The following is a 15957-nucleotide window of genomic DNA, read 5'->3' on the forward strand; positions in this document are numbered from 1 at the left end:
AGAGTTTAGTGACAACCCGCCAAGAAATGACAAAGAATTATTCAATCTTCGCCATTCTTCTTTACGCACTAGCATTGAGCATTGTTTTGGGGTTTTGAAGAAAACGGTTCCGTGTGTTAGATGCAGAACCTTTTTGGTCATTCCCAACACAAGTAGATGTAGTCTTAGCTTGTTGCATAATTCACAATCATATAATAGGAGTTGACCCTTTAGACTCAATTATGAGCAATGGGCTTCGTGGTAGTCCACTTGCAAATGACAGTACAAGTAGAAGAGTCCAACGATCACAAAGGGAAGTCCAAGAAGAAAATAGAGAATGGGTTCAAAAACGGGATGATATTTGTCGTAAAATGTGGGAGGATTATAATGCTATGGAGTGATTTCATACTCTTTATATTAGTTGGTTGTGTAATGGATTTTTTTTTGGTTTCATATTATCAAGACTTTTATGCTACAATTATTTTTGTTTGGCATGCACGCATCCAGTTCATATTTTGTATTGAATATTATTTATATTCTTCTTTCATTTTGTCTCATTTTTCTTGTAAATATCATTGTAATAGAATTGCAATGGGAAATAAAAAGGATACTCAGAAGATCAAGGACACCAAGACCAACTTTAGGTGGTCACAACCAATGCAAAATTTATTACTTGAGATACTTGTAGACGAGGCTCTTCATGGAAACAAGCAATCCAACACATTTAAACATGCATCATATGCTAAAGTAGCTGAAGCAATTACTGAGAAATTTATGACTGAATGTACTCCAAAGCATGTGGAACATCGCTTTAAAACACTTAAAACCAATTGGAATAAAATTGCATTACTTCGTAATAAGAAAAGCAGGTTTGGATGGAATGATGATTTGAAAATGATCACCTGTGATAGGACAATGTATGATGAAGAAGTTGAGGTAAGAAACTTTTATTATTTTATTTTATAGGTAGAAACTTTTTAGTTTGTATCATTGTAAAGTTTAAATTTTTTCATTATTCTTATTGCTCCCATATTAGTTTTTGGCTCTTTTCCTTTCTTTTTTTTTTTAATTGTTTCTTTTCCTTTCTTTACACAGGCACATCCAAATCATGCACAATTTCTATAAAAAAAAATTTGAGATGTTTGATGAGATGGCTTTGGTTATGGGTAAGGATATGGCTACAGGAGGTTTTTCCAAGGGAGTAGGTGATATAGGTGTAGAAGCATTGGATGACTCACCTCCGCTTGTTGATGCTGATGTTGATGACATATCCAAAAAGAAGTAAGTTGATCCCTCACATGTGGCCTCAAATGAAACAAGGTCTCACAGGTAACAAAGTCACGCTACTATGATTGAAGATGTTGTTTACCAAGATTTGTCCATACAACTTGGTAAGGTTGCTTCTGCAATAGAAAAGATTTCTAAAAATCAGCTAAATTTTGGTAGTCTTTATGAAGAAGTTATGAAGATGGATGGATTTGAAGAAAATATGCTTGCATCTACATTTGACCATTTGAATGGGGATGAAAAACAAGCAGGTCATTCATGTTGAAAAATGACAAGCTCCGTAGACAATGGTTGCAGAACTTCTTTGACAACTATTTTAGCCAATTTTGATTATGTAGGTGCATTTTTGTTAGAATTTATGCTTTTCTATTTGGACAATTTGGCATTTTGGTATTTATCAAACTATTTGGTGTCTAATTTGTAGGTTTTGAGATCATTTTAATGGGTATTGATTTGCAACTTTTGGTCCTTTTGTTTCACGGGCATGTGGATTTGGAAGCAACTTTTAGTCCTTTTGTTGGCTAAAAATTATCTTAATATGGAATGATTGGTTTGCCATTGTTACTAGTGGATATTGATTGCATAATTTTGGTGGTTGATAGTGTAAGTGCCATGCTCAATCATGACAGGAAGTTGAGAAAGCTATCTGCTACAAAGGTGTGGGATGGTAAAAGTTAAGCACTTCTAGCCACTATGCGTATTTCTATTCACTTGGTATTGATGCTTGGAGTTCCAGAGCCACACAAATTGCAGTGGTATAGCTACAATGAGATAGTTTTCTAAAAAAATAAGATAGTTTTCCAAAAAAATAAGATAGTTTTCCAAAAAATGTTTGTACATACCAAACACTAAAAAACATTCTCAAGCCCATTTTCAAGTTCGTTACCAAACACTGGAAAATGAGATAGTTTTCCAAAAAAATGTTCTCTGGAAAATGACCTGTTTTCCAGAAAACATTAATGCTGAAACAAACAGAGCGTTACTTTTAGTTATGTTATCTATGTAACACTTGTTATGCAAAAGCTAGTACCCAACGCGACCTATAATCAATAGCCTATTTGTTCTCAACCTATCACTACAAAAAACGCGCTCTGAAGCCGCGTTTTATAGCCGTGTTTTTCGAAAACGCAGCTATAGCTTTTCCTTTGAGCCGCGTTTTTGAAGAACGCGACTCAAAGGAAGGCTGGAGAAGTGTATTTCCCAGGTCAGGCTGCGTTTAGCTGCCTAGGACTGAAGCCGCGTTTTTAAAAACGCGGCTTTAGTCCCGTCCGGGTTTTTTTCTTTCTTTTTTTTTTTTTTTTTTTTTTTTTTTTTTTAAAGTATAGCTTGAGCTGCATTTAAAAACACAGCTTCAAAAATGCTTCAAATATACTTTACAGCTTAGACATTTAGTTTGAGCTGCATTTAAAAAACACAGCTTCTACATGTTTGGAGCTGTGTTTCTTTTAACGCGGCTTCAACTTTTAGTATAAATAACCAAAAAAAAAAAAAAAAATCCCTCAACGAAACACAAAAAATACCCTAACTCCACAAATTAACACTCTCAGACCACTCTCACCGATCTCAGACCACTCTCACCGATCTCAAGCTACCTCACTTCCACCCTATCTGAATCCCCTTGTAGAGAGGGAAAATTCCCGACCTATCACAAGCTGACACGTCACATTACCAAGTCCACAAAATACAGCCAATTACAGAACACCATGTATTGCTGCTAGGTTTTGCTATCACTATTCAGAAGCCAACAGAAATTTGCCAAGTGTTATGCAAGAGCCAATCACGCATCAGCGCACGTGTAAGCGATGACTCAAGCAGCCTCGCGCGTGTAAGCAATGACTCAAGCAGCCTCGCACATGTAAGCGATGACTCAAGCAGCCTCGCACGTGTAAGCGATGACTCAAGCAACCTCGCACGTGTAAGCGATGACTTAAGTGGACCAATCAAGCTGTGACATGTGTCACCAATCAAGCTCCGCCACGTGTCGCTCACCCACCCCAAAACTCCTATAAATAGAAGCATTCCTGAGACATTTAGGAGGACCAGAATTCAGAAGTGAAAAAGCTCTGCGAAGATCAAGCCTCAAAGCCTTCAAGAACTTCAAGAACTTCAACCCCAAAATCGAAGAACATTCGAAGCAGAATCATCCAGATCATCTGCCTAGATCCTAAAGTTCACGGGAATCAAGCCAAAAGTGTCCGAAAACATCAACAACTCACAAATCATTGAAGCTCAACGGATTCAAGCCTCTAAAGCTCCGAAGAACTTCCACCACAAACCTTCGAAGACGAAGAACGCACGAAGAACACGAAGAACACGAAGAACACGAAGAACGCGAAGAACAAAGAATTTCTAAACAAGCTCACAGCCAGAGATTCATTGTAATTCCATTTCAGTAGTCTTCGATCCATCCCTCAACCAAATTGAAGGATATTTTGTGTTCAAGTCAAAGCCACATTATCATAAATCCAATCAATAAGTTTTGCAAGGAGATCGAATCAGAGGATCACTCTTTTGTAATTCCAGAGAATTGTACCACACCAATCATCAATACAAATTCGCATTTGTGAAACTATTTTACTTGTTTGATTTATTTCAAGCTAGAAATTTAGTCGCTTACAAATTCTGGCACGCTCAGTGGGACCTCTCTGCCTCTCATCTCTTTCTCCTTCAAAAGAAAAGAAATTCGACATCATTTTGCTACTAGCTTCAATGGCCTCTAGCAAAAATGTCCGAAAATCAGTGGTTGATGATTCCAGTGCTGATGAGTATGTCGGCCCAATCACTCGTAGTCGATCCAAAGCTTTTGATCGACTCCAACCTCAACCAACCCAAGAAAACCAATCTCCTGCTGTCATCTCTTTGGACTTTCTTGCAAATAGGAAAGCTACCACTAAAGATTCATCTGCCTCGAAAGATTTGGAGACCAGTAATGAATCATCCCCAACAAAGACCTTTTCTATCAACTCTTCACCCGTGATGAGAAACTTAAGGAGTAAAACACCTCTAACTCATCCTGTTTCATCATTTTCTCCATCATCTATAGAGGTCATGCCAGTAATGATGACTAACACCTCTACCATGGAAGAAAAGATGGCTGAAATGGAACAAAGGGTCATCCTTCTCACAAAGGCACTTGAAGAAAAGGATGTCAAAATTGCAACCCTAATGAACAAGCTGGAGGTACAAGATTCGGGTGAATCAAGTCTTGGCCCTGAGCAGCCACCTGGCTTTACCTTCAAAGGAGAAAACGCCAAGGGTGATAAAGGAAAAGGAGGTGAAGGCACTTCTCAACATGGACATTCCACCTCAATGGCCTCAATATCTGTCCAACAACTGCAGGATATGATTACAAATACCATTCGAGCACAATATGGAGGTTCTTCCACAAGTTCTCTCATATATTCCAAACCCTACACAAAGCGCATTGATAACATGAGAATGCCAAATGGGTATCAACCTCCCAAGTTCTTGCAATTTGATGGCAAAGGAAACCCTAAGCAACACATTGCTCACTTTGTAGAAACTTGCGAGAACGCAGGGACTCAAGGAGGCCTCTTTGTAAAGCAGTTTGTCCGTTCCCTAAAGGGGAATGCCTTTGATTGGTATACAGACTTAGAGCCCAAGTCAATCGATAGCTGGGAACAACTCGAAAGGGAGTTTCTCAACCGATTCTACAGCACACGACGCACGGTAAGCATGATGGAGCTTACCAATACTAAACAGTGGAAGGATGAGCCCGTCGTTGATTATATCAATCGGTGGCGTTCTTTGAGTCTAGATTGCAAGGATAGACTTACTGAAATATCTGCTATAGAGATGTGCATCCAAGGCATGCATTGGGGACTTCTTTACATCCTCCAAGGAGTAAAGCCCCGAACATTTGAAGAGTTGGCAACTCGTGCGCATGACATGGAATTAAGTATTTCCAGCCATGGAAATACGAAACCTCCTGTACCTGAGGAAAGGAAAGAAAGGCGGGAAATAAGGAAAAATGACAGGAATGCTAAAAGTAATATCAAAGATTCAATGAATGTCAATCCTGCCCTAGTCAAAATTTCAACAAAAAATGTGAAGGCCAATGAAAAGAGGCCTGAAGGAGGTCAACAGCGTGAGACGCGTCGCTCATCACTTAAGGAATGGGAACAAAAGGTCTATCCTTTCCTAGACGCCGATATGCCTGAAATGCTAGAACAATTGCTCAAGTTGAAATTAATTGAATTGCCAGAATGCAAACGACCGGAAGAGATGAGAAAAGTTGATGACCCGAACTATTGTAGGTATCATCGCATCATAAGTCATCCAATCCAAAAATGCTTTGTTCTTAAAGAACTCATCATGAAGCTAGCCAAGGAAAGGAAAATTGACTTGGATTTTAATGATGTTGCTCAGTCAAACCTTGTCACATTTTCTTGTGGGTTACCTAGTTCCATGTCTCCAAATACTAAGCAAGGGGCAAATACCACGCTCATCCATTTTGGTTCTCTAGAACCGGTTCAAGTTCAGCTCTCACAAAAAGTACCTGATTATAATTCAGATGATAATAAAAGGTCAACGATGGATGAGGAAGAAGGCTGGACGATAGTTACTCGCAAGAGATGGAAGAAGAAACGAGCATTCCCTCTTCATTTGATCACCCGAGAGTCTAGAAGAGCACAAAACCAGATTAAGCCTTGGTCAAAAAGAATGAGTGATAAGAGGCAAGGGAGACTAGGAACAAAAGTGTATGAAGATTCAGCATAAATCCAAAAATCTCGAAAGCTCATCACATTGGAAGAATTCTTCCCCAGGAAATTCTTTCAAAATGACTCAGCCGAGGCCGTCCACACAATTTCTCGTTGCGAAATCCAGGACGAAAAGGAGGACGTTGACCATGATGATCCAAAAGAGACCTTGTCATCTTTGGAGAAACTCCAATCTCAGGTCGATAAAGTTGAACCCTTGCAATCCCCCACATCACCAAAAGAAGTGCTCACCCAAGCTCTTGAGGAGCCAGAGATATACGCCCCTCATACCAATACGCTTCAACAAACACAGGGATGTTACGCATGCTCTCCAGACTTGACTTTCACTGATGAGGATCTATTGTTAGGCTCTAAGCCCCACAATCGCCCACTCTATGTCTCTGGTTATGCTCGTGAACAAAGGATCGAGTGTATCCTTGTTGATGGAGGTTCAGCCGTTAACATACTTCCAAAAATGACCATGAAACGACTAGGTTTTACTATGGAAGAATTATCACACAGTCGTTTGGTCATCCAAGGTTTTAATCAAGGAGGACAACGTGCAATCGGCCTGATCCACCTAGAATTATCCATTGGAGAATTGAAAAGCAACGTCTTGTTCCACGTCATTGACGCTAAGACGACCTACAACATGTTGTTAGGACGTCCTTGGATCCATGAAAATGGAATAGTGCCATCAACCTTGCATCAATGCTTCAAGTTCTTTCAAAATGGAATAAAAAAGGTCGATGCCGATTTAAAGCCTTTTGCAGAAACCGAAGCTCATTTTGCTGATGCAAAATTTTATGCAAAAGAAGACATTTCTAGCGAGGTTCTTCCAGTTGAGATCCCGTCTATGAAAAGTAAACAGGATGAAAAAGAGCATGTTAAATTCATCGCCAAAAAGGACATTTCTTCCCCAAAGAAAGGCCCAGAACCCTTCCTCCGGTATATACCATTATCACACCGCAAGAATGGACAATCACCATTCGCGGAATGCCTTCAACCTACAAAAGACATGGGAAGACCTGCAAAGCTCACGATGGAGGATGTAGCCATATTGAAAGAAGATCATGTCATGCCTTTAACTTCATCCACAAATCCTTTGCCCTCGAAGCCGTTAAATGGATTCGTGAGGTCTTTGCAAACTCCGATAGAGCATAGTATTCTACCAAGTGGGCGGACAAAAGAATGGTTCGACCCAAAGGCATATAGGCTGTTAGCCAAAGCAGGCTACGATTTCTCAAAACGAGAAGACTTAGGGAAGCTAATTCCAGAAGCCACCGGAGAAAAGATGCATGGCCTTAGCAAAACACAAAGGAAAATGCGGCTTGAAGGGCATGAAATTCATATCCCAAAGACCGGATTAGGTTATACTCCCGAACAACCAGCTCAGATATGGATCAAGAAAAGAAGCGATCCTTCAAGTTCCCAATACATAACGGTGGAGGTCGGCGAAAGTTCAAATCAAAGAAAAGACCATTCTTCACCCCATGTCTCAGTGTTTGATCGCATCGAGGCCTCGTCATCACGAATCACAGTGTTCGATAGGTTAAATACAACTTGTTTAACACCAAATCGGGACACCCTTGCTTGTAAATCAGTCTTTGATCGACTGGGGGCAACGAAAAGGCCTATTGGTAGTCATTCTCAAAGTTCAATAAACTTTGACGTTCAAGGGGAGAAGAAAGCCAATGATGAGATTCGCAGTAGCATTCCTTCACGCATGAAACGTAACTTTACCTTGGAGATCAACACTGAAGGATCGCTCAAAGTCAAAAGACGAACGATTGTACATACAAGTCAGTCACCCGTCCATGATGAGGAAATTGAAGAGGTGTCATCCTCGTTTCATATTACAATAGAAGAGAGTACACTGTCAGATGCTGAAGCAACCAATGAAGAGGTCGATGAAGCTCCTCCAGCCTTGGAAGATGGAGGACAAGCTACAGTTGATGAACTTAAAGAGATCAATTTAGGAACTGTTGAAGAACCCCGGCCAACTTTCATCAGTGCGCTTCTTACCCCTGAAGAAGAGGAAGGATACCTCAAGCTCCTAGTAGAGTACAAAGATGTGTTCGCTTGGACTTACAAGGAAATGCCTGGGCTCAATCCTGAGTATTGCTCTACACCATTTGGCAGTAAAGAAGGGCGTGCGCCCAGTCAAACAAGCTCAAAGACGCTTTCGGCCAGAGCTTATCCCTCAAATAGAAACCGAGGTCAATAAGCTCATTGAAGCAGGCTTCATTCGTGAAGTACAGTACCCGGAATGGATCGCTAACATCGTCCCTGTCAAAAAGAAGAATGGACAAATCCGAGTGTGCGTTGACTTTCGAGATTTAAACAATGCATGTCCCAAGGATGATTTTCCATTACCCATCACTGAGGTCATGGTTGATGCCACTACTGGTCATGAAGCTTTATCTTTCATGGATGGATCTTCGGGTTACAACCAAATTCGAATGAATCCTAAGGATGAGCAGCTTACAGCTTTCCGTACCCCTAAAGGAATTTACTGTTACAAAGTGATGCCCTTTGGACTAAAGAATGCTGGTGCTACTTATCAACGGGCCATGCAGAAGATCTTTGATAATGTACTTCATAAATACGTGGAGTGTTATGTCGATGATTTGGTGGTTAAAACAAAAAGGAGGGAAGACCATCTGGCAGATCTACGATCCGTGTTCACCCGACTGAGAAAGTATCAGCTTAAAATGAACCCCCGCAAATGCGCTTTTGGCGTAACATCTGGAAAATTTCTTGGTTTCATTGTGAGGCACCGCGGTATTGAAATTGACCAGTCCAAAATTGAAGCTATCCAGAAAATGCCAGAGCCCAAGAATCTACGAGAACTTAGAGGCTTGCAGGGAAAACTGGCCTACATACGACGATTTATCTCGAATTTGGCCGGTAGATGTCAACCTTTCAATAGATTGATGAAAAAGGATGTGCACTTTGAATGGGATGAGGCTTGTAGCAATGCTTTTGCGCTCATCAAAAGGTACTTGCTTAATCCTCCAGTTTTAGGTGCTCCTATCCCAGGAAAGCCTTTGGTGCTGTATATTGCGGCCCAAGAAAGGTCTCTAGGTGCTCTTATGGCGCAGGAAAATAAAGAGGGGAAAGAAAGAGCCCTTTATTATCTAAGTCGAACTCTCAATGGGGCTGAATTAAATTACTCTCCTATCGAAAAGATGTGCCTCGCTCTTTTCTTTGCCATAGACAAACTGGAGCACTACATGCAAGCATATACAGTCCGTTTGATAGCAAAGGCGGATCCGATCAAATATGTCCTTTCTAGGCCAGTAGTTTCGGGTCGTATAGCTCGATGGGCAGTCTTGCTACAACAATATGACCTTGCATACATTCCACAAAAAGCTGTCAAAGGTCAAGCATTGGCAGATTTTTTAGCTGATCACCCAGTTCCATCTGATTGGGAGTTCTCCGATGATTTCCCGGATGAAGATGTGTTTTACATTGAATAAATGCCACCATGGATGATGTTTTTCGATGGGGCTGCACGTCGAGAAGGAGCGGGGGCAGGTGTAGTGTTTGTTTCTCCACAAAGGCAAATACTTCTGTACACGTTCTCATTAAGCGAACTTTGCTCTAACAACGTAGCTGAATATCAAGCATTGATTATTGGTCTACAAATGGCCATTGAGATGGGCATAGCGCAACTTGAGATCTTTGGGGATTCCAAATTAATTATTAACCAAATCTTGGAGCAATATGACGTCAAGAAAGAAGACCTCATCCCCTATTGCAAATATGCGAAGAAGTTGCTATCAAATTTTGAGACTACTATATTGGAGCATATACCAAGGAAGGAGAATAGACAGGCCGATGCTTTAGCTAATTTGGCTACTGCCTTAGCATTATCCCAAGAAGAAACAACCAAAGTCGCTATTTTCCAAAGGTGGGTAATACCTCTTGTGGTTGAAGAAGAAGAAGAAGAGCAAGCCAACATCATTTCTGTATGCCTTGTCGAAAAAGAAGATTGGCGACAAGTGATCATTGAATACCTTCAACATGGAAGACTCCCGGATGATAAACGCCACAAGACTGAGATTCGGCGGAGGGCTGCTCGATTCATTTACTATAAAGACACTCTCTTCCGCCGTTCATTTGATGGATTGTTTCTCCGTTGCTTAGGAGAGGAGGAGGCTAAACAAGCCTTAGAGGAGGCTCATTCTGGAATATACGGCGTACATCAGTCAGGTCCTAAGTTACATTATAGGATCAAAAGAATGGGTTACTATTGGCCTACAATGGTGCAAGATTCTATGGAATGCGCTAAGAAGTGCGAAGCTTGTCAATATCACGCAAACTTCATCCATCAATCGCCAGAACCTCTACACCCAACTGCAACTTCTTGGCCTTTTGATGCATGGGGTCTTGATGCAATAGGGCCATTACCAAAGTCATCTGGTGGCCACTTGTACATCTTGGCCGCAACTGACTACTTTTCAAAATGGACGGAAGCTATACCCCTTAGGGAAGTAAAGAAAGAAACGGTGGTCAATTTCATTCGAACTCATTTGATCTATCGGTATGGTGTCCCTCGGTATATCATAACTGATAATGGCAAACCATTTTACAATAGGCTGATGACAGAGCTATGTGAGAAGTTTGAATTTAAACAATACAACTCTTCCATGTACAATGCCCCGGCAAATGGACTAGCTGAAGCGTTTAACAAAACACTTGGCAGTTTGTTGAAAAAAGTGGTATCCAAGACAAAGTGAGACTGGCATGAAAGAATCGGAGAAGCATTATGGGCATATCGAACAACATTTCGAACGCCTACTCAAGCAACGCCATATTCTCTTGTCTACGGAGTGGAAGCCGTCCTTCCTTTAGAACGCCAAATCCCATCATTACGGATTGCCATTCAAGAAGGATTGACTGGAGAAGAAAATGCCAAGCTCAGGTTGCAAGAATTAGAGGCACTTGATGAAAAAAGGCTCGAGGCCCAACAACGCCTTGAATGCTATCAAGCTCGTCTTTCAAGTGCATTCAATAAAAGAGTTAAGCCACGATCATTCCAAGTTGGTGACTTAGTCCTCGCCGTTCGAAGACCTATCATCACAACTCATCGTACAGGCAATAAGTTCACTTCAAAATGGGATGGACCTTATGTTGTGCAAGAAGTCTACACCAATGGAGCTTATAAGTTGATTGACAATGATGGTGTAAGGATCGGCCCCATCAATGGGAAGTTCCTCAAACGCTTCTATGCTTGAAAATCGAGGACTGCTCCTCGGTAAGAGCTTAAACTACCCACTGTAGCGCTGCAAGAGTACATGATGTCTTCCCATTACCCTTCAAAGCGTACCAATAAAGAGAAATTAATCTCACTCCGTGTCAACAATTGCGAGTGTGGCGTAGCGGTTGGACGCCCGTGTCACCCTTGAGGCCATCTCGGGTTCGATCAGTGGTGATACCCACTATTACACACTGCGCCCCCCTTTTTTGCAAAAAAAAAAAAAAAAAAAAAAAAAAAAAACACATAAGAAAAAAAAAACAAAAAAAAAAAAAACAAAAAAAAAATCTTTTGAACTACGTGATGACTTGATCCCTCTCAAGGGTACGTAGGCAACTTAGTATCTTTTGCTGAGTTCAGTCACGCACTAAAAAAAAATTAAAAAAAAAAAAAAAAAAATCATCAAAAAAAAAAAGAAAAAAAAAAAAAAGATCATCAAAAAAAAAAGGAAATCATCAGAAAAAATAAAATAAAATAAAATAAAATCTGTTGAACTACGTGATGACTTGATCCCTCTCTAGGGTACGTAGGCAGCTTAGTACTTGTCACTAAGTTCAGTCACAGGAAAAGAAGAAGGATGGCCAGTCTAACTTGAGGAGTTTTCCAACAGTCATCAATGCGCTTTTAAGGTCCCTTTGGTTGACAAGACATTGCTTAAAGACAGACGATTGTTCAATAGGATGATCAAAGATCGTTGTAGTAGAAAATGAAGACTCTAAGGAGTTGACGTTGCTTAACTTTCTTTGAAATGATGATGAATATAAGTTGATGCTTGGTTGTAGAATAAAACAAAATCTCCAACTTCTTTTGCAAGAAATGAAGTCTTCATGGCATTGCCCATCTTCAAGGGATATTCTCCCACATTTCTGAAATATGCTTTGCATCACTTATCTCCTGGGGGCATCTTCTTGTACCTTGCAAGTTTAAGCTACACCATTTCTCTTCTAGGTTGTGCCACTTCATAACTCTGAAATTAGAATCACATCATCTCCTTTCTGAGTGGTGTCATTTCACATCATGTCTCTGAAATCTGTATGATGTCAACTTCCTCCGGAATGATGATAGATTATATATCTGAAGTCAGTGTGACATCATCTCTCCTCAATGGGCATGTTCGTGCAATGTTAAAATTCTTGGTAACATGTTTCAATATCTTCAAAGTCTTGGTAGCATGCTCTGGCGTCTTCAAATGTTATGCACCCTTGATGTCTGAGCTATGTTGCCTCTAAAAATTTGGTGCGACTTAAATGCGAGTGCAAGTGCTAATATGGAGTGGTGTCGTGGTTTCATGGCAAAGACGAACGTTGGCATGGCTTTGGCACAAATGAAGTATTGATATAGTTTCATGATAAAGATAAGTATTGACACGGCTTCAATGCGAATGGAGTGTTGACATGGCTTCATGGCTTTGACAAAAATGAAGTATTGTCGTAGCTTCATGGCAAAAATGAACGTTGGCACAGTTTCGGTGTGAATAAAGTGTTGACATAGCTCCAATGGCAATGTGGAGTGTTGACATGGCTTCATGAATGTTGTCACGGCCTCGGTATAAATGAAGTGTTGACATCATTTCATGGCAAAGATGAATATTATCATGGTTTCGACATGGATGAAGTGTAGATGTGGTCTCAATACAAATAAAATGTCAAGGTAGCTTTATGATAAAGTTGAATGTTGGCACGGCTTCAATACAAGGACAGATGCTAGCACGGCTTCGTGGTAAAAAAAAAAAAAAAAAAACTCTTGATGCGGCTTTGTTGCAAAGACTCTTGACATGGCTGCATTGCAAAGATTTTTTTTTTTTAGAAGGCTGTGTTGAAAAGACAAGTGTTGTTGCAGTTTAATTGCCAAGGAAAGCGTGCTGCATAACAAAAACAAACAACAATAAAGAATTTGTCAAAAGAAAATCTCACGGCACGTCTAAATAAAAAAAAATAATAATAAAAAAAAAAATCAAAGAGGGAGCTTCAATTTTAATCTCTAGCCTGTGAAAAAAAAAAAAAGAAGGTTAGTAAACTAAGTTTGTGAAAAAAAAAAAAAAAAAAAAAAAAAAAAAGGGAAAGGCATGGTTTATCTCTGGAGTGTTATGTTACCCATTTGGAGATTGCTTGTACAACTCAATGCTTACCCGGGTGGCTTTATATAGAAAACTACTCAGGTATAAGACAAAAATAAAAAGGAGAGTAGGTAACTTGAAGTCAACCATTGCAACTTGAATGCACTCAAACTCAAAGAAAACTGCACCGAATATTGAAATGCAACGTCCTGTCAGAGCGGCCACCGCCAAAGTAGACCAAGAAGTCCAACAATGCCTGCGGACTTCTCTTCCAAATTTGTGAAAATCCAAAGATCATTTCACAAAACTAACCCCACAGGGACCTTAAACGGACGAAGATCTACAATGCCCAGGAAAATAATACTCAAAAAGCCCGGCCAGGAACACACAGTGATCGACGGAATAGTTTTTCAAAATCTGTGCAAAACCGGCCTTCATTTCACAAAACTGATACCACAAGGCTGTTAAATGGACTTCAATCTACAAAACCCAAAAAATTTCAAGCCCAGAAACGGCCGCATCTGCCTCCACGCACCGCCAGAGACTAGCGACGATCCGCGGCCTAATCCTTCAAATCTGCGCAAATCTGCCCATGATTTTGGAGAACCGACTATACCATGGTGTTGCACGGCCTTAGATCAACAAAACCCAAAAATTTCAGGCCCAAAAGCCCATGCACGCGCCGCCAAAAGATTCGGCGGCGAGGCCTTCAGTCCCACGCGCCGATTAGGACCGCCAGAGTTCGCACGTGCCACACGAGTCCTATGACGTCATCCACACGTGCCACACGTTCAGCACGGTGACGTCATGGATGACGTCATCCACACGTGCCACACGTTCAGCACTGTGACGTCATGGATGACGTCATCCACTTTTGACCCGTTTGTCCAGGTTCAACCCGGACTGACCCGGAAATTTGACCCGGTCCGAACCACCTAAAAAAAAAAAAAAAAAGAAGAAAAAGAGAGAGAAAATGCTTGGACCAAGCAGACTTTTAACCTTGACCAGAAAATCAAAATTTTCAAAACGGACTTGTCCTACTCGATTTTTCGAGTACATTCCGATTTTGGGACCCGTTTCTTCATTCGAAGCTTAGAAATTGTGCAAACGTCCAATTTCCAAAAAAGTTGACTTTTGTGCAAATATTGACCAGAAATCAAAATTTTCAAAATGGACCTGTCCCACTCAATTTTTCGAGTACATTCCGATTTTGGGACCCATTTCTTCATTCAAAACTCAGAAATTGTGCAAACGTCCAATTTCTGAAAAAGTTGACTTTTATGCAGATGTTGACCAAATGTCAAAATTTTTGAGATGGACCTATCTTGCTCAATTTTTCGAGTACATTCCGATTTTGGAGTCCGTTTCGTCATTTGAGACTTGAAAATTGCAAAAATGACTCAATTCCAAGTGTTCAAAACTTAGGTCCTCAAGAACAAAATTTGAGATTCATCCATTTAATTGGGATCCTCGCAGGGTTATTCTCCAGATTCCATCAAGGCTTGCCTTTCAAAGTACAAATGAACTCTCACAAGTGTGTCTTAAAATTACACTAGGGCATTAGTTCAATCTGCTATTCCCGTTCGGTGCCTACCAGTCTCCAACTTACCATTCCCGTTCGGTGCCTACCATTCCCACCTACCATTTCCACCTACCGTTCCCACCTACCATTCTCACCAAAAATTCTCAACTACCATTCTTAACCACCTACCTACCATTCTTCATCTCTCTACTATAAATAGGAAGGCCGGGTTCATCAAAAAAAACTCATCCGAAAAAAAAAAAAAAAAGAGAAAAAAAAAATACACTGAATCATGAAATGAAGAATTGCTTCTTTCAGATTTTCAAGTCCTCCTTTTCACAACCATTTTTCACTATGACCTCATCATTCTCAACACCTAGCAACCAATTTTGCTTCATAATCGGTTTGAGATCAACCCTCCCATGGTTCGGTCGAAACCCTATTTACAACATCATTGCAGTTTTGAGATCCAAACAAACTTTGTTTCTCCACTTAACGACCACCTTTGTCTACAAAATTACTCATAACAAGGTCTGTATCGGCCTCCCATGCTTCCGTGGATTTGGTTGGCCAAGAAATCCAAGTCCAGCGGACACACTTGTTCCTAACCTCAGGGCTCCTGTAGTCTCTCTCCAATTGCTTGGTTTTCCAGCAGGAGCAGTAGTTCGGAACAAACAGCAACTTGGCTGGTTTCTAAGACCAGAATCACAAGTTAGCTCCATCTTTCATTTTTCTGTGCTTTTCCAACAAGTGGCAGTAGGTGAAGATGGTAAAAAAGTGTTGGGGTATCCTACAAATTGTTTTCCATCAACACTTAAAACAACCTCCAAGACGCCAGCTCATCAGAATTCAGCCTTTGGTGCCGGTAAATGGTCATCAAAGCTTTATTCCATGTCCCCACTACTATGGGACCTAAAGGTCATCGTTGCTGGTACCTCAAAACTCATTTTCTGAAATTACTCCAACTTAAAATCAGCTTGAAGAATTTCAGAAGGTACTCTTCTGAAATTACTTCAACATAACATCCGTTGGCATGGTCCCATTACACAGGCGCATTCAATTACTTGCTGCCAGACCCCATGCAACACACAGTCAGTCCCATATTCAAAGTTGTACTTCCCATAAACAT

The 15957-nt window shown here is 40.6% G+C and overlaps 1 protein-coding gene across 1 annotated transcript; it reads left to right on the forward strand.

Moving 5' to 3' along the window:
- The first annotated feature begins 570 nt into the window (after positions 1 to 570).
- Positions 571 to 1264, forward strand: LOC115964640. The gene is made up of 2 exons (XM_031083908.1): positions 571 to 915; positions 1151 to 1264. Exons 1-2 carry the CDS (start codon positions 571 to 573, stop codon positions 1262 to 1264), a joined length of 459 nt encoding a protein of 152 aa, XP_030939768.1.
- The last annotated feature ends 14693 nt before the right edge of the window (positions 1265 to 15957 follow it).

Source organism: Quercus lobata, chromosome 2 (genome assembly GCF_001633185.2).
Source record: "Quercus lobata isolate SW786 chromosome 2, ValleyOak3.0 Primary Assembly, whole genome shotgun sequence".
Classification (NCBI taxonomy): Eukaryota; Viridiplantae; Streptophyta; class Magnoliopsida; order Fagales; family Fagaceae; genus Quercus; species Quercus lobata.